This window comes from Canis aureus, chromosome 32 (assembly GCF_053574225.1).
Source record: "Canis aureus isolate CA01 chromosome 32, VMU_Caureus_v.1.0, whole genome shotgun sequence".
Lineage (NCBI taxonomy): Eukaryota > Metazoa > Chordata > Mammalia > Carnivora > Canidae > Canis > Canis aureus.
Window position 1 is genome coordinate 33,647,527 of NC_135642.1, and position 27,527 is coordinate 33,675,053.

The 27,527-nt window shown below is 38.7% G+C and overlaps 1 protein-coding gene across 7 annotated transcripts in view; it reads left to right on the top strand.

Moving 5' to 3' along the window:
- The window catches only part of TRIP4 (thyroid hormone receptor interactor 4), a 57,409-nt gene that overhangs the window by 19,305 nt on the left and 10,577 nt on the right, over positions 1–27,527 (top strand). For 6 of the 7 annotated variants that reach the window (XR_013370434.1, XM_077881409.1, XM_077881411.1 and 3 more), the window contains 4 exons: positions 2,590–2,716; positions 6,607–6,794; positions 10,402–10,526; positions 12,147–12,238. Coding sequence is in view for 6 of the 7 variants with exons in the window: in XM_077881409.1 (XP_077737535.1) it covers positions 2,590–2,716; positions 6,607–6,794; positions 10,402–10,526; positions 12,147–12,238 (532 nt within the window). In the remaining variant the exon portion in view is untranslated. Of the gene's footprint in view, positions 1–2,589; positions 2,717–6,606; positions 6,795–10,401; positions 10,527–12,146; positions 12,239–14,557; positions 14,621–27,527 lie in introns of those variants that run through there. The other variant, XM_077881412.1, reaches the window with a different exon arrangement.

Genomic DNA, 27,527 nt, shown 5'->3' on the forward strand with positions numbered 1-27,527 from the left:
TATGAACTTAAAACTGCGCTAAAAAATAAAGTTTAGGGACACCTGGGTGGCTCAGCGGTTTGGCTCCTGCCTTCGGCCCAGGGCGTGATCCTGGAGATCTGGGATTGAGTTCCGCATCGGGATCCCTGCATGGAGCCTGCTTCTCTCTCTGCCAATGTCTCTGCCTCTCTCTCTCTCTCTCTCTCTGTCTCTCATGAATAAATAAATAGAATCTTAAAAAATAAATAAATAATTTTTAAAAGTTTAATGAAAAAATTTCCATCATGGCCAATTTCACATTTCCAACATGAAGTCACTGAACATAGAGTTCAGAGATAGGGTATTGGTGCCAGCATAGCACTGAAAAGAAAGCACAGGATCTCACTGCTTTCTGTTTTGCAAATGGCATGGATCTCTCTCTCTCTCTCTCTCTCTCTCTCTCCCTCACCCCCTCTTTCTCTCTGTCTTCCTCCCAGCCCCTCCTCAAATACACACAACCAGATATTTGTAAGCATAGTAATGCTTTCCACAAAGTCCAATCCTTGGTCTTCTCTTTCAGATCTGGCAAATCCATCATAGAATTTTCCGAAACAGAGGATATTCTCTCCATAAAAAAAATTCTACCATTAACTTCAAAATAATTGTTAGTTCTTACCTAGTACATACTTGATACATAGATATAAAGAAAAAAATTATTTTTGGGTGATGGAATTTTTCATTTATCCCCATCAATTTTTATTTTCCAGTTATAAATTGCCTTTATTATAATAACTTTATTTTTATGTTCAATAACAAATGTTATAGCCTTTTATTTTTATTTATTTTTTATTTTTTATTTTATTTAAAGATTTTTATTTATCTATTCATGAGAGAGAGAGAGAGGCAGAGAGAGAAGCAGGCTCCATGCAGGGAGCCCGATGTGGGACTCAATCCCAGGTCTCCAGGATCACGCCCTGGGCTGAAGGTGGCGCTAAACTGCTGAACCACCTGGGCTACCCGGTATAGCCTTTTAGAAGTGAAATTGAACAGTATCTCAAATTGTATCTTAAATTATGCATATTTTTTGACTTGTGAGCTATAACCAGGTAGCAGAATGCTAGTTTCTTCAACTCTCTTTCAACATTAAAAAAAAAAAAAAATTGCCCATCTGACACATGAAAAATGGTATTTATTTCATCAAAATTTTTATTCACATTTTTTTGCTTTGGTTATATGCTAGTAATTCTGAATATTTTAAAAATGTATTGGTTAGCTATTTGTATTACTTCTTTTATAGATTCTAGAGTTGTAGATACACTTCCCATTAGTTATGTCTCAAATCTGTTTCCTTCCTTCAGATCCCACTATCCATCCCTCCATTTTATTTAGACTCACCTATTCCCTCAAAAATTCTTGTTATTCTTTTTCTTTTTTCTTTAGCTTCATACCTGCGTTTCTGCTGTTTCCTTGGTTTGGAAATCTTTCCCCCAGTCTTTGCCTTTGAAATACCTACCTACTTGATACAACAACTATATCATAGTAATAGCTACGTCTTTCCATGTTTTGTTCATCATCTTCATAGCTGTCTTAAACCTGCCATTTGGAGTCAGAGCTTCTTGAAGGCAAGACCATGTCCTCCACACCTTTTTTTTTCTTAAGCTCCACATTGGGCTTATTGCAGGGCTTGAGCTCATGACTCTGAGACCAAAACCTGAGCTGGGGTTAAGAGTCTGATGCTTAAACGACTGAGCCACCGAGGTGCCCCTCCTCCACACTTTTAAGTCACCTTGCATGTAAGACGTTTCTAACAAATCTCTCTTTAATTCTGTTCAATTAAATTATATTTAAATGGCCTTTCCTACTGGTAAATGCTTTTCATTATGTTGTGCCTCACAATTACCATTATCCACAGACATTTGTCAAGCATCTGGCAGGGACTTGGAGTAGAGCAGCAAGTAATATAGAATAAGATACGGTTCCTGCAAGACCTGTGAGCTCTTACCAACCAATGGGATTAGTTCTGTAGTCTTTAAATGAATAATCATTACATTCTTTTGTGAGTTTAGAGCCAAAATAAATAACAAACACTTTAGGCACAGGATGACATGGGCTATATTTAATGACTTTTTAAATAGTAGATGTTATAGGACTCCAGAGAAAGGTGTAAGCACTTTTGTGCTGGACCAATAGAGGGCCTCATTAGAATTTCTGGGCCTTGAAGCAAGGATAGAATCCAGGACAGCAAGGAGGAGTAGAAGGAGACTCCTGAGTGGGCAGAGTACTGAATGTGTTGAGTAAATAGGCTGCTACAGAATACTCTTCTGTGGGTCAGACTATTTCTAGGCAAGTTTTCTTATCTTGGCATTTTTAGTAATCTTGTTAAACAGATGGATGATTGTAGTATGCCCTACTTATTTTCTTAGTGTTCTGGAACTTTTACTAACTCATATCCCTTAGGGTTCTTGGAGTGAAGAGAAGGAAGTTGGTGGTGTGGAGTAGGGAAGGTCATCCATGGACCCTTCTTTGAATTTCAAATTTTATTACTGTTGAAATATTTTATGTTATGGTAAGTAAGGATATTCTGAGCATAGAACATTACCAGTTATTCCATCCTTTGATTTGTTATCACAGACTAGATGAGACAATACAGGCAATTGCCAATGGAACCTTGAACCAACCACTGACCAAACTGGATAGATCTTCTGACGAGCCTTTGGGAGTTCTGGTGAATCCCAACCTGTACCAGTCCCCTCCCCAGGTTAGTGGACCTTTGCTCTAACTGGTAATGAGAGGAGTTTGGGCCCAGATCCTTATCCTTTCAAGTGTGCCTGTTTCACAGGCTTTAGATACCAATCTGCTGTTTCAACACAACCACCAACCTTATTTTCTGGTCCCAGTTATTTTTCCAATTTTTGCAGCACTTCTAACAAGTTGACCTGTATTATCTTCTTTTCCTGAGAGGGTTTTTTTTTTTTTTTTTTCTTTAAGTAAGAAATTTAGACAATCCCATGGTCTTTTTGCTAATGGTCTTTTATAGAATATGGGTAGTCCCATATTAGACAATCCCATGGTCTTTTTGCTAATGGTCTTTTATAGAATATGGGTAGTCCCAGAGAATGGTATTTTAAATTGATACATTAACTCTTGTCATTCATTTCTCCATTGTACATTGAGTATCTACTATATGCAAGCATAGTAGTAAGTGATAAACTGTATACTACTTCTATCATCAAACAACTACTACACTAGCAGGGGAAAAGATTACATAAGCAGCCCTAATACTAATAAAGATATAAATAAGGTATGGTGGAAACCCAGAAGAAAGAAATGCTGCTTCTAGTTGAGGAGAATAAGAGAGGCTTTTCTAGGGAAGCTATAGTCATTAAAAGTAAGTATTCAAGAAAATGGATGTTTGGGGATGGTGGGAAAAAAAACATTCCAAGCAGAATGAACTGTAAGAATAAAGAATGGGTACATGTAAGTATGGCCTGTATATTTATGGAAAAAGGAATTTAGACTGCTTAGATAATACTTATCAAAGGGATTATCCTAAGAAACAGCCTAATCACTAAAGAATTAAATGTTCAGCAAGTTTTCACATTTTTGTTTTGTAAGTAAATGTGAGCCATCAAAGGTTATTATGGAAAGAGATGCAATCAGAGCAGTGCTTTAGACAGCCTAACTGGAGATACTTATTCAGCACTGTATGCATGCCAGGCTCTTTGCTAGGTGCTAGGCAATTAAAAGTTGTAAAGGTCCAGGTCCTATCCTTAAGGACTTCAAATTTACTGAGAAGACATGTTTGAGTACAAGTAATTTCAATTCCTTAAGATAGTTGCATATAACACTATATGTTAATTATACTTCAATTTAAAAAGAGATAATTGCAATGATAGACACATGTTGTGCATAGAGTAGGACTTCAGAAAACAGTTCATAAATGCACTAGAGGAGTCACCAAAGAAATAGTGTTTGAGAGAAGATTTAAAGGATGAATAATAATTTCCAATGAGACAAATCTAAGGAGGGAATTCTAGGTAAAGGTACAAGATGTACAAAGGCTCAACAGCTTAGGAGTGTTGTAGGTTTGGTAGAACCAGAAGTAAATAAGTTTTGTTAGACGTTGAGATGAAAAAAAAGTTAAGATGGACTAGTAGGTATATTAGTTTCCCAAGGCAGCCATAACAAAGTATCACAATTAGTTGGTTGTGTTAAGACAAAAGAAATAATTCTTTCACAGTTCCATAAAACCAAAATCAAGATATTGGCAGGGCCACACTCCCTCTGAAGGCTCTACGGGAGAATACTTCTTTGCCTCTTTGAGCTTTTGGTGGCTCCAGGCATCCCATGATTTGTAGCTGCATCATTATGATGTCTACCTCCATTTTCACATGGTCTTCTTCCCTGTATGTTTTTGTCTCTAGATATTCTTCACTTTTATAAGAGGAAGTCACTGGACTTGGGGTCCACCTAGCATGACCAGTCACTGGACTTGGGGTCCACCTAGCATGACCTTATCATAATCTGATGACATCTGCAAAGACTATTTCCAAATAAGATCACTTTCACATGTCATGGGTAGACATAAATTTTAGAGGGGATGGTACTCAGCTGAGTACAGTAAGCCACATCTTGCCATGAAAGGCTTTAAGTCTCAGGCTAAGGAGTCTGGTTTTATTCCAGAGCAGGTGAAGAGAAGTCCTTGGAGAATTTTAGCAGAAGATTCACTTGACTTTATGCCTGTATAGAAAACATGTTGGAGAAGGGAGTAAGACTAGAAGCAAGTAAATTCCTGAGAAGGTTATTGCAGTAGTACAGTGGGGAGATGATGAGGGCCCAATTTAGTGTTGTAACACTAGTAGGGCAGCAGATAGTTATTTAAAGGCTAAAAATGTAGATGAAGAGACCAGTTAGTAGGCTTTATAATAATATTATTGAAAGATAAGAGATTAATTTAGGAAAGTGGCTCTGGGAATATAGAAACAGATAATATAAACTGGAACTATAGTAAAGAAAACAGAATATGTACCTCAGAATTGTTCAAATACCAAAACATTTATGAAATCACTTATTTCTCCTCTGTATTTGAATTAAGGACTTTTTTTTTTTTTTTAATTTATTCAGAGGCAGAGAGAGAGAGAGAGGCAGACAGAGAGGCAGAGACATAGGCAGAGGGAGAAGCAGGCTCCATGCAGGGAGCCCGATGTGGGACTCGATCCTGGGTCTCCAGGATCACACCCCAGGCTGCAGGCGGCGCTAAACCGCTGCGCCACCGGGGCTGCCCAAGTTAAGGACTTCTATACCTGTGTAGTGTTTAATGTATTCTGCTTTATGTTTTATTTTTTTTTAAGATTTATTTATTTATTTATTTATTTATTTATTTATTTATTTATTTATTTATTTATTTATGATAGACATAGACAGAGAGAGAGGCAGAGACACAGGAGGAGGGAGAAGCAGGCTCCATGCCAGGAGCCTGACGTGGGACTCGATCCTGGGACTCCAGGATTGCACCCTGGGCCAAAGGCAGGCGCTAAACCTCTGAGCCATCCAGGGATCCCCCCTGCTTTATGTTTTAGATAGCTATTTATGTGTTTGTCTTCTACTGGGATTATAAATTCCTTGAAAGAAAGAAATGTATTTTTTTTGTATTTTATATGCTTTTCACATAGTCAAATACTCAATAAATATGTTTTTTAAGATATGATGCAGTTGATTAGAACCATAAATTTTTTATTACAGAAGGATTCTTAGAGATTAATTTAGTCCAACCCTCTCATTTTATAGTTGAGAAAACTGAAACTGTTAGAGGTTAAATGATTGCTTAGAGTCTCTAAACTACCACTCTAGTTGATTTTTTTTCTCCTATAAATTAACAAGTAAGTCAGTAATTAATACAACTGACTCCAAACTTCATCATCTTAATTAAGCCTTTTTTTTTTTTAAGCCTTTTGTTTTTGTTTTTGTTTTGTTTTTGTTTTTGGAGCATTCAGTCTTCTTGTTCTCAAGAAACCTTAACCTTTGTCAGTCTGTGACAGAACTACTGCCAGTTTCCTCTATTATCTCTGTCTTCTACTTTTCTCTTTATGTGATGGGAGCCCTGTTTCAGTAGTGCTCTGTCCTGTCTTTTTAAGGACCAGATTATTCATTTCAGGGCAAGAGAATATGTCACGCATCCAATAGAACTGCTGCCTGTGATGGTATCTGTTTGGCCTTATCATGATGCCAGCATGCGACACTGCCCCTAAACACATGAAAAGTGTGTGGACCAAAATGTTGAACCTTTGTTTGATGGAATTAATGTTTGGAAATTGCCCAATCCGACAGGGATCATTAATAAGTATAAAGTAGAAATAGTTACAGATGTTGTACTTTGTCTACTAGTTGTGTTGTTGCTGGAATTAAGAAGCTATGGAGATTTCAAAATTCTAATTATCTTTTAAGATGGGACCTTTGTTTTCATATCTACAACTCCAACTGAACTTTTACCTGTTAGCTTTTTTGGCCTTGTTTCAAAGATGGAATAAACTTTAAGAAAATGTGCCCAACGTGATTTCTTCATTATTAGCATTCATCTCATTTTGCATATCTATCCCAGGTTCTTTCCTTGTCAGACAGAACTGTATGTTTGTTTGTTTTTTTCTGTAGTGGATAGACCAGACAGGTGCAGCCTCACAGAAGAAGACTTTCCATTCAGCGGGATCAGAACTAGAATTCAACTCCTATCGGCACCAGTTGCGAATCCAGGACCAAGAATTTCAGGAAGGCTTTGATGGTGGCTGGTGCCTCTCTATGCATCAGCCCTGGGCTTCTCTGCTTGTCAGAGGGATCAAAAGGTAAGGTGGAAATGAATCTTGGCAGTGGAAGATTCTACAGTGGTATAAGCTTGATTTAAAATTATGGATTGGGGAGGTGCCTGGGTGGCTCAGTTGATTAAGCCTCCAACTCTTGATTTTGGCTGAGGTCATGATCTCAGGGTTGAGGTCGATCCCCAAGTTGGGCTCTGCAATGGGCATGAAGCCTGCTAAAGATTCTCTTTCCCTCTCCTCTCTATCCTACTTACCCCACCTCTCTGTTTCTTTCTCTTAAAAAAAAATACACAGATTAGAATTCGTTTTCTTTAATCTGGTGATGATTTATAATATTCTTCACCACATAGAACTTTAAGCAATATAATCATGTATTGATTTGGTAGTGGTGTTTTTACTGAATAGCTTTAAAAAAAACTGAGGTTAGAAAAACTAAGGATCCTAGTCATAGAAAGAAGAAAAGAAAAGTGGTCTCTGCCTCTCTCTCTCTCTCTGTGTCTCTCATGAATAAATAAATAAAATCTTAAAAAAAGTAATAAAATCTTAAAAAAAAGGCGTATTAGTTTATTTATTTATTTTTAATTTTTATTTATTTATGATAGTCACAGAGAGAGAGAGAGAGAGGCAGAGACACAGGCAGAGGGAGAAGCAGGCTCCATGCACCGGGAGCCCGACGTGGAATTCGATCCTGGGTCTCCAGGATCGCGCCCTGGGCCAAAGGCAGGCGCCAAACCGCTGCGCCACCCAGGGATCCCCTGTATTAGTTTAAAGTATACAACATAATGGTTTGATATATATGTATATATTTTTTAAATGATTTCTCAATAAGTTAATACCTATTACCTCACATAGTTAGAAATTTTTTGTTTCTTGTCATGAGAACTTTTAAGATCTCCTTTTTTAGCAGCTTTTATTTATTTATTTAAACTTTATTTTTTTTTTTTTAAATTTATTCATGAGAGACACAGACAGAGAGAGAGGCAGAGGCACAGGCAGAGGGAGAAGCAGGCTCCATGCAGGGAGCCCAACATAGGACCTGATCCCGGGACTCCAGGATCACGCCCCAGACCAAAGGCAGTGCCAAACCCTTAAGGTAGCCACCCAGGCTATCCTCTTAGCAGCTTTTAAATGTACAATACAATATTGTTAACTATAGTCACCAGCTGTACATTACTTCCCTAGGACTTAATTATCTTATAACTGAAAGTTTTGACTATCTTCACCCATTTACCTCTGGCAACTACCAATTTGTTCTCTGTATCTATGAGTTTGGTTTTTTTTTTTTTTTTTGATTCCACATATAAGTGAGATCATACAGTATTTGTCTTTTTCTGTCTGATTTAGCACAATGCCCTCAAGTTCTATCTGTGTTGAAAATTAAATGACTGAATTTCCTTTTTATGACTAAATAATGTTACATTGAGCATATGTACCACATTTTCCTTTTCCATTCATCCATCAGTGAACATTTGATTGTTTCCATGTCTTGGCTATTGTAAATAATGCTGCAGTGAATGTGAGGGTGCAGATAGCTTTTTTTTTTTTCCTTTCTATTTTGTCTATTAGAATTTACTATGCCTGGGGCACTTGGGTGGCTCAGTTGGTTAACTGTCTACCTTAGGCTTAGGTCATGATCCCAGGAGCTACATGTTAGGCTCCCTGCTAAGCACTTCTGCCTCTGCCACTCCCCCTTCTTGTCTCTCTCTCTCTCTCAAATAAAATCTTAAAAAAAAAAAAAGGAAAAAGGAACTTACTATGCCTAGGCAGTGTCCTAACTCATAACAGTAATAATACCTTATATTTAAATAGATTTTTTTCAGTTTTAAAAGTAATAACCATGAAATATATCAGGCCAATGTTATTACAGTCTTGCACAATGAGCACTCTTAGGTAAGTAAAGATAAAATAGCTTTCTCTGAATTACAAAGCTAGTTTGTAGCAGAGATAGAACTAGAGTTCAAGTTTTCAGAGTGTTTTTCCCACTCTCACTGTGTAAACTTCATTCATTTTTCTTCTGAAAAAAATTTTTATTGGCATTTGGGATCAATCATTTCTACTTTGGTGTCATCATCATTAGCTGTGATTTCCTTTCTTCATTAAGATCTGTTACTGTTACTATTTTTCTCCCCTCTTGAAGGTCAGGCCTTCTTGCTTTGGCTTGTTATTGTTTTATAGTTCATATGTGTAGTGCCTTTAGAACAAATGCATGTGAATCTGCTTCTGCTCCAGGGCAGCTAGACCTTCAGATACCTGTTTTTCTCATTCAGTTTTCTGCAATTTAGTTATCTTTTCCATCTTCCAAAGTAGAAAACTAAACAGCTTGCCTTCTGCTGGGAGAATCAGAATGTTTACATTTCTCTCATCCTATTTTGGATCTGTGTTATTCAGATTTTGTTACTGAAAAGAACAGATGAGCAGCATCCAGCCCACAATCACTAATCCCACAGAAATAAAATGGATGGTTCTGCCACATTTGTGAGACCATTTTCCCAGTAACCCTTCAGGTTATTTGGTGTGGAGAAATGAAAGATAATGAGTTATTCATTTATTGATTACCTGCTATGTGCCTGGCACTCTTTCAATTCATCTGTATTATAAAATGAAGGATATTAGAAAGTCCCTATTTCCCATTACAAGAATAGTATAATACGGGTATGTTATCAAGATGCTTTATTTCATTTGGTTGGGACTAAAAGAGGAACATCCTTTTTCTTTTCTTTTTCTCTTATTTTTGAGTATAGTTGACACAGGTGTACAGGTTAGTGATTTGAACAAGTTTATCCATTATTCTTTGCTCCCCACAAGTATAGCTACCATGTGTCCCATTATATTGCTACTATAGAATCATTGTATTCCTTATGTTCTGCTTTTTATTTCCATGACTTACTCATTCCATAACTGGAGTCCTGTATCTCCCTCTCTTCCTTCACTCATTTTGCCCATTCCCTCCTCCCCCAGGAACATCTTTTTGTAATCCTTAGAGAGTAATTAAATTCTCTTGAATGCATTGTTATTCCACTTACAGATTCTTTCAAACTAGTCAAGTTGTTTAATTATCTACAAAGAACATAATCCTTTATAAAATACTTAGCAAATATAAATGAATGTGGTTGCAATTTAAAGAGTGAAGATAATAAGCATTTTCATTTCCTTAAATTCTATTAAGTAATAATTATAAAAGTACTGTTCTTAGAGATTTGTGTGTTGGTGAGTTTTTTTCTCTTAGGTTAGAGAACAAGTAGCAAAGCTTCTAAGAAAAGGTTAGCCTTTGACTCAGAGAAGAGCAAGGAACAACTTAGATGCCTTGAAAATGTAAGATTTGGATGGTAGACGTCCCACAGCTTTTAGGCTAGTGAAAGAAGGCTTGTGAAAGATCCAACTCTGAGTTACAGCGATTGAGTAAAAAGTAGGACCTGAAAGAGATAAATTGTCTTTGTACTGATGAAGGAAATGCCAAAAACAGGGTACATACTCCAGTGAGGGATATTGTATGTTTTTCACACAAAATACCCCTCTTTGTGAGATATCTTCTATATAGATCTCTTGGTTCAACTAGATGATTTGCTGTATTAAATGAGATTCTCTAGGATATTAGAATTTAGATCCTTCCTACTAAATTTTTATTTGTTTTAAGGGTGGAGGGCAGAAACTGGTATACTCCTCATAGAGGACGACTCTGGATAGCAGCCACAGCCAAAAGACCCTCCCCTCAAGAAGTCTCAGAACTCCAGACTACATACAGGGTTCTTCGTGGGAAAGGTAACAGTCATATATTCGCCGTTCAGTATTATTTGATGGAGAGAAGTCATTGTCATTGATGTTCATCTTCTTTAATTTCCTTCTTCCTATGACTTCCTTTTTCCTGGGGGGTGATGAGAGGGACTTTCATCTATGTATATGTTTATTTGTTTAGTGGCAGATCATAGACAGCTATTCAAATCATCAATTCATCAAAGAGTGCAAATAAAAATATCAGTTCCCAACACCAGAGATCAACCAACTAGTTTTAATTTTTTAATTTTTTTTAAAGTAGGCTCCACACCCATCATGGAGCCCAGTGTGGGGCTTGAATTCATGATCCTGAGATCAAGAGCTGAGCTGAGATCAAGAGTAGGACACCTAACTGACTTGAGCCAGTTTTCTTTTTTTTTTAAGATTTTATTTATTTATTCATGAGAGACACAGAGAGAGAGAGAGAGCCAGAGACATAGGCAGAGAGAGAACCAGGCTCCATGCAGGGAGCCCAGTGTGGGACTCGATCCTGGGACTCCAGGATCACGCCCTGGGCCAAAGTCAGGTGCCAAACCACTGAGCTACCCAGGTGTCCCGAGCCAGGTTTAATTTCATCTGAGGAGATTTTTTCTTTTCTTTTTTTCCCCTTAAATTGTGAGAACACAATGACTGCTATAAACCTAGGATCTTAACATTGGGAAGAACAACCACAATAAGAATTAAATTTTTAAGGAAGTAACCCAAATAGACATCTACTGTGGAATTTGGACAGGTCAGAGTTGGTTGACTTAAGCAGTGTATTTTGGGAATCTCCCCAACCACATCAAGTTTGGATTCAAAAACCACTTCTGACCCTTAGATTTCTTGTTTTTCTTCCTCTTATCTAACTTATATGGTTGTTTTGAAGGTAATATGAGAGGATAATTACAGAACTACCTTTAATAGTTTTTAGGAAACCAAAGTTTTTCGGAATCAAAAGTGCATGTTTCCTTAAAAGCACATTTTTCTTTTTTTTTAAAGATTTTATTTATTTATTCATCAGAGACAGAGACAGAGACACAGGGAGAGGGAGGAGCAGGCTCCATGCAGGGAGCCCAACTTGGGACTTGGGACTTGATCCCGGGACTCCAGGACCATGCCCCGGGCCGAAAGCAGGCGCTAAACCGCTGAGCCACCCAGGGATCCCCGCATTTTCCTTTTGACTGATATGACTGGCTTGTTTTAAATTTGTGTTCTGTCATTTTTTTAACTCCCTATGTTCTGTCAGTCTTATATTTTTTAATACACTTTTTTGGTTTTTCTTTTCACACCTGTAGCTTGTTTCCACAACCATTATCATCACCAAATTCAAGGCTATTCTAGTTGAGTATAGATGGAATTGGTTTGTTTAGAGTGAAGTGGGATCCTTGAACTTTGATGGTGTAAAGGTAATTTTTTTATATAGTTTAGGATGTGGATAGTGGACTAAGCCGGCCATTCACTAAATTTTTTGCTAAAATACAAAAAGTTGTACTAAATAAAAACTTCATTGTTTTCTATGTCTACAAATAGATAATAGAGAAAGTTATTTGTTTAGAATTGGAAACAAATTTGTGAGTTTGAGTCACAAAAGCAATTTATATGATCCTTCTGTTATTTTTGATTCAGATGTGGAATTTCCCAATGACTATCCATCAGGTTGTCTTCTGGGCTGTGTGGACCTCATTGACTGCTTGTCCCAGAAGCAGTTTAAGGATCAGGTGAGTAAAGAATAATTCTCTTGGACACAGTTGGTTTGCCACCATAGTTGACTCATAGATCCTTCAACACAGAATATTGTGGAGATAGTAAGATGTTAGCAACTGAATTTAGACATGTGAAGATAATCTTCTCATAGAGAGGTACTGGAGAGAGAAAATATCAGGACAGAAACAGAAAAACTAGTGATGTTTTGGTTTCTGATACATGTACATACCTGTATGACAAGCTGTTGTGCCAGTCAGGCTAAATGAGTACAGAGTCCTCATCCTTTCATAAAACTTTGCTGCTTTTGGTAAAGAAACCCTCCATTATCCCTTAAATTATTTCAGTTAGATGATGGGGAGGATAGGATTTGTTATTATTTTGGAATAGTTGGTACAGGCCAGAGAATTCATGATAGGCAAGTATATTTGAATTCTTATTGCCTGGACCGAGCCTATATACCATACATATATATAGGTATGTATTTTTTATTTATTTTGATCACTGAAGATTAAACTGACATAACTAGAGTTCATTTTTGAACAGCAGAGGGAGCCAAAGGACTTTAGCTTAATTTAGAGTCTTATGTTTAGACCCAAACCATCAGAAATCCAAAATGAGAAAGTCTATCCTTGAAGCATGAAGAGTCTTACCTAACAGTATGGTTTTCTTGTTCTTTGGACAGTTGCTTTATTATTTTTTTGTTGTTATTTATTTGTTATTTATTTATTTGATAGAAAAAGAGGGGGAGCACAAGCAAGGTGAGGCACAGGCAGAAGGAGAAGCAGGCTCCCTGCTGAGCAAGGAGCCCAACTCAGGGCTCATGATCTGAGCCAAAGGCAGTTGCTTAACTGATTGAGCAACCCAGGCACCCCTGAACAGTCGCTTTAGGCAACAACTGTGCCTAGGAAAATGTTCAGTTTCATTTTTCTTAGTAAATTGTTTTCCAGATTTATTTACCTATTATTTTTTTTTATTTACCTATTATTACTGTTCTAAAAACTGTTCCTATCTATCTTACCTCTCTACCCTTTCCTCATAGATTTTAACCAGTAGTCACTATCCCTCTAGTTTTCTTTCATTTTCTTGTGGATTGTCTCCTCAGCCCTTCTCTGATTACTTTATTTTTATTTATTTATTTTTTTAAAAGATTTTATTCATTTATTCATGAGAGACACAGAGAGAGAGAGAGAGGCAGAGACACAGGCAAAGGGAGAAGCAGGCTCCATGCAGGGAGCCAGACGTGGGACTTGATCCCCGGTCTCCAGGATCAGGCCCTGGACCGAAGGTGGCGCTAAACCGCTGAGCCACCTGGGCTGCCCATTCTCTGATTACTTTATAGATATGAGTACAGCACAAGCTTTTTGGCATGAATTTGATGCCTAGTCTTTTGTTCTTCTCTTATTACCTGATCCAAACTAGGTAAGACCATAGACACGTGGAGGCCCTTTGTTTTCCAAACTTGTGCCAATGCCTATATGGTCTTTTGCCCATTTTTCCAGGATCTCTTTTGCTTTCCTCCTTTCCCTTTTTATTTTCAGTCTAGAAGTAAAAATTATAAAAATTCCTTACATTGGTATTCGGGATGCCTGGGTGGCTCAGCGATTGAGCATCTGCCTTTGGCTCAGAGCGTGATCCTGGAGTCTCCAGATCAGGTCCCACATCAGGCTCCCTGCATGGAGCCTGCTTCTCCCTTTGCCTATGTCTCTGCCTCTCTCTGTGTGTGTCTCTCATGAATAAATAAATAAAATCTAAAAAACAAAAAACATTGATATTGGCTTTATAGTTTCTTTTTTAAGATTTTGTTTATTTGAGGTAGAGAGCATGAGCCGGGGCAAGGGGCAGAGGAAGAGGGAGAATCAGGGATTTGAGCAGGGAGCCTGAAGTGGGAGTTGATCACAAGACCCTGAGATCATGATCTGAACTGAAGGCAGAAGCTTAACCAGCTGAGCCACCCCTGTGCTCCAGGCTTCATAGTTTTAAAGATTCTTACAGTCATTAATAGCTTAGTATGACTTAGTATGTTATTAATATATTTTCTACATAGTATATTTGCATTCTAAAAGGGAACTCAGGAGCATCTGGCAAGGTGAGTGATGGGCTTTGGCAAGGGGCCTTCCTTTATTTTCTTGTCAATCAAGCAAATAAGGTCATCTGATATAAGGTCAAATGATTTCAATCACTAGACAGCAAGTCTTTCTGCCACAGGTTTGTGTAGAGAAGGGTAGGAAATTGTAATCCTAGTTTATCTACACGGTATGGCAAAGTTTATGGGAATTAGAAATCTAATTAACGAAACAAATCTTTTTGGTTTCTCACAGATACCTTTCTTTCAGGTCAGCATGATACTCCTCCTCAAGCTTAGAGTCTGTCTTGTATCCTGAGGATGCTGAGGGCAGCACATAGAAATGTAGGAATCCTCCCATATGTTCCCAGCTGGAGGTCCTGGCAACTCTCCTTATGAATTTCCCTGATGTGTGACATTAGAATATCCCAAAACACTGGAAGCCAGCAGGCTTTATCAAGCAGGAATCCCTTACCCATTTTCCCTGTGGTCAGCTTTTCTGGGGCTTTTCCCCACTATTTCTTTTCTGTGTTCGGGGATTGCTCAGGAATATATTCAGAATTGGTATTAGACCTATTTGGGGATTATTTATTGGGTAAGGATCTTTAAAAAGTTGTAGCTTTGTTATTTGGCTACTTTTTAGAAAATGTCTCAAGCATCCTTGGTAATCTGCCTGTCTCTGAGCTAGGGTTCTATGATGTAAGAAATGTGATTACCTAGTCTATTTTACAAACCTTATTCTCATTTCTGTAAGAATGAGTTGAAAGTTTAGGAATAATAGCTCTAGACTAGCATTTCCCAAACTATTCCATACATGTGTTCTCTGGAGACATAAAAATGGGGGAGGTGATTCTAAATGACACATACATTTGGAAAATGTATTTGTATCAAATTAATGTGTTTATTTACTGCAGACTTTCTCAGAGCCCTTAATATGCTAGTGTGCATTGACTCTCTGATACATCTAGTGGATATAACATGCACTGTTCCAAAAACTTTTAGACCATAAAATCCCCTCTTTCTACCCCATGCACACTACCTAGTTACATACTGCTGAATTGGTATCTTGCGGTATATACAGCTTGGAAAATGCTAGTCTACGTATGTTTGGTATTCTTTTATTCTCATAGGTCATCTCACTGAGGGCGAATCATCCGGGAAATGGCTTCTTGACTTGTGTCTTTTTTTTTTTTTTTTTTTTTTTTTTGCATCTTCACACTCATTTCTCATCACCCAGCTGAATTACTTTTTTTTGAAAACCAGTGTAGTTGTAATAATTTTTATTTCAACTGAAACTAATCTCCTATGTGACTTGGATTACATTTTATTTCTCCATCTTGTTCCTAACTTTTTCCTTCCCCAAAGAAACTCAGTAAATTACTTCCTGACCTCACATTCTTGGCCTTTCTTTGATAAGTTAAAATATACTAAGCCCTCACTATTTTTGGCATCGTGTGATCATTTATTCTCTTAAAAAAATACAAAACAGAAAAACTTTTATTAGTGGTTGTTTAAAATCAAGTACACTATACTCTGATTTTTAAAAATATGTGCTAAAAATGCTTTGCCCTGAGCCAAGAACTCATCTTCCTTTTATCTTCTAAGAGTAGTATGGCTGGCATGGCTAATTTAGGCCAGGAAAAAAATCCCACTATACCCTCAGCCCTCCTGAGTAATGGCAGGGATTCAACCTAGACAAGCTAAGAATGATACAGAAAAGACTGTGGGCTCAACTCAAGACAGAAAGGTAGATGAGAGCCATCTAGTTACAACTTCTCCTGTATTCCCCTGGAAGGAGCCCATGCCGTTTGCCAGCATTTTATCTGCCAGCAGCAGATGTAAGCTCTCAAAAACAGCAGGGAGGATGTTGACTGCAACAATGCATCAAGGCTGTGGTTTGTAACCTCAATAGTAAGGCAGTTAAAACTTTTTTTTTTAAAGACATTTTGATTGCCAAATCCATAACCATTAGCAGCTGTGGTTTGAACAGTTCTCTAGACCTAACAAGTTTTCAAACAAAAAGTTGAGTTGGTGGCTTTTGTTTCTACTTGTCTGTGTTGTGTTGTGCTATTTATATCTCTGCCTTCAATAGAGAATCTGATTTGTCTGAAATCTCCAAGGTCATTGATTGTTCTGTTTCTTCTGACTAAATCCATTCCTCTCCTGCCAGCTTACTGACCCTTCAGTCTATTTGATCTTATGGCTTTTCTAAGAGCCAAGACCCTATCTTTAAAGAGCTATGCTGAAGCAGTTCTGCTGGGTGCCTATATATAATTGACATCGGCAATAGAATTGAAGTCTTCAGTGGGAAAGAGAGTAGTATTACTTATTCCTTCTTCTATAAGGGTATCTAAGTGATATGGATCTTCAGGAAGATTTGTAAAACTCATGTGTAGAAATCATCATTTTCTGTCACTAAAGTGTTGTCTGTAGGCCTGAGAGGTGAGCAATTAGAGAATGAAGTAATAGTATTCAAATCAGGCATTAGCCTTGAAAAATGCAGAGTCCCAAAATTTTCTTTTCTCTCTTCTCTTCTCTTCTCTTCTCTTCTCTTCTCTTCTCTTCTCTTCTCTTCTCTTCTCTTCTCTTCTCTTCTCTTCTCTTCTCCCCTCCCCTCCCCTCCCCTCCCCTCCCCTCCCCTCCCCTCTCCTCTCCTCTCCTCTCCTCTCCTCTCCTCTATACCCAACGTGGGGCTTGAACTCATGACCCTGAGATCAAGAGTCACATTTTCTGCCAACTAAGCCAGCCAGGCATCCCTGGAAATTTTCTTTTAAAAAATGTGAAAATGTCCTTTCTGTTGTACTGAGAAAACCTGCATATTTATAGATCTAAAATATGTATTCCTAAGGAATCATGAGGGCTTTGTCAAACCAACAAAGAAGGGGAACTGTGTCTACCACAACTAGCCTAACCCTAGGCAGTTCTTTAAAATCACAGCTCACTTGAGTGAAATAGGGAATGTATTTTCAGAATTTTTGTCTAGAATATTTACTAGAATTTCTAGGTCAGAACAGATGTCTTTTTTTTTTTTTTTAAGATTTATTTGGGCAGCCCTGGTGACTCAGCGGTTTAGTGCTTCCTTCATCCCAGGGCCTGATCCTGGAGACCCGGGATCGAGTCCCGCATCGGGCTCCCTGCATGGAGCCTGCTTCTCCCTCTTCCTGTGTCTCTGCCTCTCACTCTCTCGGTGTCTCTCATGAATAAATAAATAAAATCTTAAAAAAAAAAAAAAGAAATTTGTGAATCTGTAATTCACAGCATTGCTTACTTCCCCATTAGTTAAAAATCTCTATTTAAAAAAAAGATTTATTTATTTATTTAGAGAGAGAGAGAGACAGGGAGAGACACAGGCAGAGGGAGAAGCAGGCTCCATGCGGGGAGCCCGACGTGGGACTTGATACCGGGCCTCCAGGATAACGCACTGGGCTGCAGGCGGCGCTAAACCGCTACGCCACCGGGGCTGCCCAGAACAGATGTCTTTAAGTTGTTTTATAACCAAAGTGTCAAGTGCTCACTTACTAAGTTGAGGACAACCAATGTATGTTTTTTAATAATCGAGAAAGCATTATACTTTCTACTGAACTTACCCCGAACAGAGGAGGGGAATATTAACACTTGTCTATGGATTTATGTAAGTTCTTTAATGTTTAGCTTTTCATCTGAAAATGAACATAAAATTCTTAATATTTTTTAAAAGATTTTTAAAAAAATTTATTTGTGAGAGACAGAGAGAGGCAGAGACATAGGCAGAGGGAGAAGTAGGCTCCCCAAGGGGAGATTTATTGATTTATTCATCAATAAATACTTGAGTGCCTACCATAAATCAGACATTGTTTTAGACACTAAAAGAAACGAGAAGGTGAATCAGCTATGGGTTCTGTCCTCAGAATATTTGAAAGACCACTAGATAGATAAAATATGAATGTAAACAAACAAATACAAGATAAAAAGCAAGATAACTGTCTTGAAAAGTAGAATGTCTCTGAGAAATTTAAAGGAGGGAAAGATTGCTTCCAGCTAGGAAGGATCCCGAAGGACTTTATTAAGAATATGGCTTTTAACGGGTGCTTGAGTGACTCAGTTGGTTGAGTATCTGCCTTCGTCTTGGGTCTTCACCTCAAGGTCCTGGGATCTAGCCCCGTGTCTGGCTTCCTGCTTGACGGAGAGTCTGCTTCTCTCTCTCTCCCTCTGCCCCTTCCACCCACCCCAACACCACCCTGCTTGTGTTCTCTCTCTTTCAAATAAATAAATAAATAAATAAATAAATAAATAAATAAATAAATAAAACGTTAAAGAAAAAAAAAGAATATGACTTTTGAATTAGCCTTCAAGGGTCATAATAATAAAATCTATCACTTTATGATCAGCTGTTATGTGCCAGTCCTATCATGTATGTTCTAATCTTCACAGCACTCCTTTCAGGATGAGTGAATTCAAGACTCAAAGAGTTAAAGTAACTTGCGTGCTGTCAGTCAGTAACTGGTAGAATTGGGATTGCTTTTCAAGTCTTCCTATTTAATCGATAGAAATGCTTATTCTAAGGAAAGGGACAAGTGTGAGGTGTGATGTTATGGGCCTGTCCAGAGAATAATAGCAAGCCAGTTTGTTGAGAGATGAGTTATGAGTGAAGTAGAGGAAGAAAGCAAATAAGAATGGAAAAATATGTTATGGTCAGATGACAGATAGCTTTGAATAATAGGCTTCAGAAGTAAGACTTTTTTCTGTAGTCAATTGTGAAATGGAAGAGGGGTATTTAGAGTGTGATCATGGCCTTGGTTTAGGAAAATGGATCTGGCTGTAACGTGGAAGATGGATTACAGTGAAGAGCCAGAAGGTGGGGAGACTAATGAGATGGCAGTTGTCATTCCAGGGTCAAAATATTTTTAAAGGTCTGTTCTAGGATAATGCCTGTGAAATGAGACAAGAGGGGGACAGATGTAAGAAGTTTTATGTAGGTAGAATCAATCACTTAATGTGACACCTTCATTTCACCTGTAAGTAAACCCAGGCTTAGAGTGAAAGTGGTCTGCTTGATCTAGAAGGAATCTGCTATAAACTTGCTGTCTTCTTGCAATCTGTTCAAGGCTTCTTGATTTGTCATCTAGTCTACTGTATGCACCAGGTGGCAAATTACCTCTCTAATTTAAGATTTTATTGCTCAGGATATTATATAATCATACATTCAGCAAGTATTTACTGACCATCTGTCATGTGCCACGCGCTGTGCTAAAGACTAAGGATCCATAGTTTTAACAAGACATTCCATCTTTCTGGATTTTTTTTTTTTAAGATTTATTTATTCATGAGAGACATAGGCAGAGGGAGAAGTAGGCTCCCAGGGAGCCTGATGCAGGACCTGATCCTAGGACCCCCAGGATCACGACCTGAGCCAAAGGCTTAACTGCTGAGCCACCCAGGTGTCCCTCTTTTTGAATCTTTAAGTTTGGAAGAGACCAAGACAAGAAAACCCAGCCATACTAATTACCGTATGAAAAAGGAATGCACAAAAGAGAAGCCCTAACTCCTAACTCATCTTGGCTGGAGGCAGGGTGGGGAGGGTTAAGGAAGCTTCTTAAAAAAATGTGAGTCCTGAATATACCACCCCATATCATGTCTCCATACTCCTGTCCATTGGGATAGTTCCTGTTCATCCTTTAAAACAACTCAGATGTCACTCTCTCTGTAGGGTCTTCCCAGACCTCAGTTCATTTTCTCCCTGGCAGGACTATATTACTTCCTTCTCTGGGCTTTGTGTTCATATTTCTATTACTGCTCTGGCAGGTGAGTTGGACAGAAAGGAGCAGATGGTTGAAATGTTTAGGAGGTAACGTCTATATGATTTGATTGGATATGTAAAGTGAGAGAGAGAAGTCTAAGATAAATGGGTTTCTGGCTCTGGCAAATGGGTGAATGGTAGTATCATTAGTCCAGAAGAGAATTTTCTTTTAAGGTAAATAATTTTAAATGACCTGTGGTAAAGAAAACCTATATTGTAGCAGTAAAAGAAAGATGTTCTGTAGTATGTATCTCCATACAAAAATAGATTTTTTTATGACTTAAAAAGCCAAATTAATTCTAGGAGTACCTGACTTGCTTAGTTGGTAGAGCATGCAACTCTTAATCTTGGGGTTGTGATTTGAGCCCCACATTGAGTGTAGAGTTTACCTAAAAATAAAATCTTGGGGCAGCCTGGGTGGCTCAGCAGTTTAGCTCCGCCTTCAGCCCAGCGCCTGATCCCGGAGACCTGGGATCGAGTCCCACATCAGGCTCCCAGCATGGAGCCTGCTTCTCCCTCTGCCTGTGTCTCTGCCTCTCTCTGTCTCTGTCTCTCTCTCTCTCTCTCTCTCTGTGTCTCTCATGAATAAATAAAATCTTTAAAAAGTAAAATAAAATCTTAAGGGGTGACTGGATGGCTCAATTGGTTAAGTATCTGCCTTCAGCTCAGGTCATGATCCTGGGATCAAGCCCAGCATCTGCCTCCCTGCTCAGTGAGGAGCCTGCTTCTCCCTCTCCTGCTCCCCCTGCTGTGCACTCTCTCTCAAATAAATAAATAAAATCTTTAAAATAATAATAAGACCTTAAGAAAAAAATTTAATTCCACACACAGTATTATGGTTGTTACAATTTTTTATTTGGATAGTTTAAGATAGTTTAATCTGTTTCGTTCTCAAAGACAATGTCATTTTATGAAGGGATATTGTTAATGGTAATAGCACCAGATTGCTTGACGATGACCTTATGTTAATTGATATCAAAGGATGCTCTGAACTCTGCCTCAGAATAATTGTTCTCAGTTGAGTCAACCAGCCGTTGGGAGATAAATTCTAAAATTGTCAGTTCCCTTAACCCAAGAGTTTTAGCATTCTTTTTTTTTTTTAAGTTTGTTTGTTTGTTTGTTTATGAGATAGAGAGAGAGAGAGAAGCAGAGAGAGAAGCAGGCTGCATGCAGGGAGCCTGATGTGGGACTCGATCCCAGGACTTCAGGATTATACTGTGGGCCGAAGGCAGGCGCCAAACCGCTGAGCCACCCAGGGATCCCCGAGTTTTAGCATTCTGAGTTATTAGTCCCAACGTAGACTTCAATGGTTAAGGACCTTACAAGGTAGTATCTTTAAGAGCAATTTTCTTCTAGTTCTCACTAGTTTAAATTGGAGTAGAAGCCTGATAGATGAAATTTAAGACCAAAAGTAACTGTCATGTGTGGGTGATTCCCATTTAAGTCTTAAAGAGTCAGGACAGAAAAGCTATGAGGTTAATTTTATTTTATTTTTATTTATTTATGATAGTCACACACAGAGAGAAAGAGAGAGAGAGAGGCAGAGACATAGGCAGAAGGAGAAGCAGGCTCCATGCACTGGGAGCCCGATGTGGGATTCGATCGATCCTGGGTCTCCAGGATCGCGCCCTAGGCCAAAGGCAAGCGCTAAACCGCTGCGCCACCCAGGGATCCATATGAGGTTAATTTTAGAGAAAGTATACTTGCTTTGGTTCTCTTGTGCATTGAGGTTCTAGCATAGGATTTCCAAGGGCACAGAAAGCCACAGTGGAAACTTACCTGTGAGTGGGATGGGACCAGGAAACTAATGCTATGTGGCTTCAACTAGGTCCTTTTCCACAAATGAGTCTAAGACCTTTAAGCTGGGGGATCCCTGGTGGCTCAGCGGTTTGGCGCCTCCTTTGGCCCAGGGCGCGATCCTGGAGTCCCGGGATCGAGTCCCACATCGGGCTCCTGGAATGGAGCTTGCTTCTCCCTCTGCCTGTGTCTCTGCCTCTCTTTCTCTCTCTGTGTCTATCATGAATAAATAAAATAAAATCTTAAAAAAAATAAAAGACCTTTAAGCTGCATATCATTCATCCCTTATTCTTTTCACCTGGAGAAAATATAAACTTTAGCATTGAGCTATAAATCCCCTGTCTTTGATACTGGGTACATGATTTTTTTTTTAAAGATTTTTATTTATTTATTCATGAAAGATACAGAGAGAGGCAGAGACACAGGCAGAGGGAGAAACAGGCTCCCAGCAAGGAGCCCGATACGGGACTCGATCCCAGAACCCCAGGATCACGCCCTGAGCCAAAGGCAAACGCCCAACCACTGAGCCACCCAGGCATCCCCTGGGTACATGATTTGAATTGGGTACTAGTATATGAGAGTTCAGCGATCCCACTTTGGGCTGGCTGGCATGATCTTTATCTAACTCATCACACATAATAGTAGTCATGTTGTCAAAGCATCACAATCAGTATATTAGTCTGATGTGAGAAAACTTTTATCCTTTAGCAGCATAGGACTTGAGGTACTAGTTATGTGTCTTGTGAAACCTTGAATTGCTTTGAGGGAAAATGTAAACCAGAACTATTAGAGAACACAGTTGTTTGCAGGATATGCTTCTTTGGATCTGTGTGCTTGTGTCCTTTTTATCAGACTCATTTCCTTCTCTTTTTCTGAGTACTGTCATCTCAATATTCTTGGAGTTGGTTTTCAGCTAACTAGATTTCAGAGCCTGATTTCATGTCCTATCTAGTTCCCCAAAGTTCAAACCAAGAAAACCTACAGCAAATATATGTTCTTTGTCAATGAGTTCCTTCTTAACTGTTTGCTTTAGCTGTTAGTCCTCTAGACAGAGATCTAAGACTTATAGGTCATCTGGGGATTTGTTGTGAAGAGTGACATCGTTTAGGAGTTACTCATCCTTTCAGGACAAGGACTAAATAAATGGAGGCTTGCAGAGTTGGTGAAAAATGGGCACATGGCTCTGAATTAGTAGTGACTGCTAAAAAAAACCAGTAAACTCTTTCCCCTTATGGAAATTGTAAAAGAAATGTTTTCTAGATGTCTGGTGAACAATTTCCCTCTGGAGAAGAGAAGAAAATGGCTGTTTAGTAGTTAATTACCTGTTATGTTAGACAGCTATGAAACTTATGAGCCATGAAACCCAACTGCCCCTCCTCCCCCCAGCAGGCTGGAAACCAGGTGACAGGAGTCATGTTTTCATAGGCAAGAACAGCAGCAACTTCCTGAGGAATCTGTTACTGAATTTGAATTGTTGCTTTGAGTTGCTTGGTTTTATCATCTACATTCCCTAACCTGTCTGTTGTGCTATCTTAGTGATGCTTCCTCTAGCATCCTCTCTAAATTGGTTATGATATTCAGTTTATTTACATTGTTTACAAATTTGAACCTCCTTTCTCTTAATTTACTTTTCTTTTTTTGCTTTTTTTAAATTTTTTGCTCTTTAAAAAAAAAAAAAAGATTTTACTTATTCATTCATGAAACATACATAGAGAGAGAGGCAGAGACACAGGCAGAGGGAGAAGCAGGCTCCATACTAGGAGCCCAATGTGGGACTCGATCCCGGGACTCCAGGATCATGCCCTGGGCTGAAGGCAGATGCTCAATTGCTGAGCCACCCAAGCATTCCCCCCCCCCCTTTTTTTTTTAATGTAAGCTCTGCCCCCATTGTGGAGCTTGAATTCACAACTCCACATCAAGAGTTACATACTCTACCAACTGAGCTAGCCAGGTGCCCCTAATTTAGTTTTCTCTCCATCAGCTACATTTTAGTCTTTTGACTTTCAGACCAAAAATCTCTTTCTTGTAAGTCACTGACTTGTTGGTGTTTAATGTGGTCCACGTTGCCCAGGACTCAGTTGCAGAGATTGTACTTTCCTGGAGATACTGAGGCTCTGCCAAACTGACTTTGTGTTAGTGCATTCTACTCCTCCCAATGCATAGGCCTTACTTTTCTTTATTCTTTGCAGGCTTCTTTGTTCTTCAGCTCTGTGTCTTGTAAGTTTCTGAAGTTCAGTAATAAAACTTGGAAAAAGGGATATTCACATAAAACTTGGATTTAGATCAAGTTGGGAAAGTTGATTTTAATGTTTATCATCATTGTGAGGCATGAATGGGTCCATCCCAGGAACCTCTTGTTCTATGATTTCATTTATCCATCATTTTCCCCATTACTTGACATTTGCTTATTCTGTTAATAATATGTCAGTGTAGTTAATATTAAACATAGGGCCTAATTGGCCCACTTACCAAGACACAGAAGTTCTAATTTAGCTTGAAGGATAACAGATTACAGAGTGCACCTGCTTTTACCCAGAGTTATAGTCCTAAGAGTCTGTAGTTCCCAGCATATGTGTATTTAGCATGGTTAAAATAACCTTAACACATGAGTTGATAAATTGTTCTTTCATTCAGCAAATATTTGATTGCCTACTGTGTGCTAGGCATGATTCAAGGTGCTGAGGAGTAAACAAAATAGACAAAAATCCTTGCTTCATGGAGCTTTCATCCTAATAAAGGGAAGCCAAATTTAAAAACTTAGGGGTACCTGGCTGGCTCAGTTGGTAGAGCAAATAACTTTTTTTGTTTTTTAAGATTTTATTTATTTATTTGAGAAAGAGCGAGCACGCACAAGCAGGGGGAGGACCAGAAAGAGAGGGAGGGGAAAGAATCTCAAGCAGACTCTTCCATGGGTGTGGGCTCAATCTTAGGACCCTGAAATCATGACCTAAACCAAAACCAAGAGTCAGATGCTTAACCAACTGAGCCACTCAGGTGCCTGGAGCATGCGACTATTGATCTCCAGATTGTGAGTTCGAGCCCGCATTGGGTGTAGACATTACTTAAAAATAAAATACTTTAAACATTTAAATAAGTAAATTAATTATATTGCATTAGGTTATGATAAGAACTGTAGGGAAAAAAAAAAGGGGTTGAGAGTACCAAGTTTGTGAGGCGATTGGTGCTCTGATTTTATTTTATTTATTATTTTTAAAGATTTTATTTATTTATTCATGAGAGAGAGAGAGAGGCAGAGACACAGGCAGAGGGAGAAGCAGGCTCCATGCAGGGAGCCAGACTTGGGACCCCATCCCGGGTCTCCAGAATCATGCCCTGGGCTGAAGGTGCTGCTAAACCACTGAGCCACCCGGCTGCCCAGTGCTCTGATTTTAAATAGAATAATTAAATTAGGTAAGACTTACTGCTAAGTTGACATTTAAACAAAGTTCTGAAGAAAGAGAAAAGCCATGTGGATATCTGGGAGTGGGGAGGTGGGAATATTCCAGGAAGAGGGAATAGGCAAGTGCAGAAACTCTGAGGCAGGAACAACCAGGAAGCCAATGTGGCTGGAGTAGAGTTTAAGTGGAGATAAAAGTAGTAGAAAAACGTGTCAGAGAGGAAATGGGGGGGGGGGGAGGGGGCAGACTGTCCAGGGACCTGAAGGTCATTGTGAGGACTTAGGCTTTTATTCTGAATGAGATGAAAAGCCACTGGAGAGTTTTAAGTAGAGGAGTGACATGATCTGATATATTTTTTTAAATAGTTCTGGCTGCCCTATTAAAAATAGAAAAGAGAGAGGTTAAGGACAGAAACAGAGAGACCAATTAGGAGATTACTGTGGTAATACAGGGAAACATTATGATGGCTTGGACCAGGGAAGTAGCTGTGGAGGTCTTAGGAAGTGGTGAGATATTGAATATCCTTTGAAGGTAGAGTTAACAGTATTTCTCAGTGGGTTGGTTGTGGGGGTTTTGGCCTGAACAACTGGAAGGATGGAATAGCGAGTAGGCTGGCTATCTATCTATCCATTCATTGATTATTCATTTTAAAGGGGAGTATGGATAAGAGAGGGGCAGGTTTGAAAATGAATTCAGAATCTCTATTTTTAAAATTTTTATTTGTATTCTGATAAAGTATACATAACATGAAACTTACTATTTTAACTATTTTCAAGTGTACAATTCAGTGGCATTAAGTACATTTACAATGTTGCATAACCATCACCACTATCCATTTCCAGGACTTTTTCATCATCTCAAACAGAAACTCTGTACCCATTAAATAACTCCTTTTCGGGCAGCCCTGGTGGCCTAGCGGTTTAGGGCTGCCTGCAGCCCAGGGTGTGATCCTGGAGACCCAGGATCGAGTTCCAAGTTGGGCTTCCTGCATGGAGCCTGCTTCTCCCTCTGCCTGTTTCTCTGCCTCTCTTTCTCTCTGTGAGTCTGTCATGAATAAATAAATAAAATCTAAATAAATAAATAAATAAATAACTCCTCTCCCTCCTTCTCCGTGCCCCTAGTAACCTCTATTTTCTGTCTCATAAATTTGCTTATCCTAAGTATGTCATATAGGTAGCATCATGCAATATTTGTTCTTTTGTGTATGGTTTATTTCACTAAGTATGTTGTAGCATGTATCAGAATTTCATTCCTTTTTAAGATTGAATAATACTCCACTGTATGTATATACCATATTTGTTCATCCATCTATTGATGAATGAAACTATTATGAATAGTTTCATTTATGAATGATGGTGCTACATTGATTATTAGTTCTTTTTTTTTTTTTTAAGAATTTATTTATTCATGAGAGAGAGAGTCAGAGACACAAGCAGAAGGAGAAGCAGGCTCCAGGCAAGGAGCCTGACATGGGACTTGATTCCTGGTCTCCAGGATCATGCCCTGAGCTGAAGGCGGCGCTAAATGGCTGAGCCACCTGGGCTGCCCCCTGCTTTTAGTTCTTTCAGAGATATACCTAGGAGTAGAATTGCTAGACCTTATGGTAATTTTGTAATTCTTTGAAATAACAAAAACTAAACTGTTTTCCACAGCAGCTGCACCATTTTACATCCCAACCAGCAATGCATGAGGGTTCTAACTTCACATCCTTACCAACATTTGTTATTTTCCATGTCTTTTTGTTTTGCTTTTTGTTTTATTGTAATCGTCCCATGAGCATGAACTAGTACCTCATTGTGGTTTAGATTTGCATTTCCAGGACCTCATTTTTTCCCAGTTTTACTGAGATGTAGTTGGCATGTAACATTACATTAGTTCAGGGTGTACAAGGGAATGATTTGTTATATAATATGTTGCAAAATGATTGCCACAATAAGTTTAGTTAACATCCATCACCTCTCATAGTTACAAATTCAGGGCCTTATTTTTTAACTCTGAGACTGAAGGTTGTAAAGGTAGAGAGAGAAGGGGTTTGAGGCCTGACCCCTGAAGCACTCGCAACATTTAAAGGATGGGGTGATGAGCAGTTGGTAAAAAGCAAAACCAAGAAGAGAATGATATCCTGGAAGCCAAGTGAGGAATGTGTTCAAGAATGAAAGAGATGAATTCTTTCAGTTTCTACAAATAGATCAATTGGGATGAGGACTGAGCATTGACCATTTGATATAACAACATGGAAGTGAATGATGATGACCTCTAGTTGACCAAGA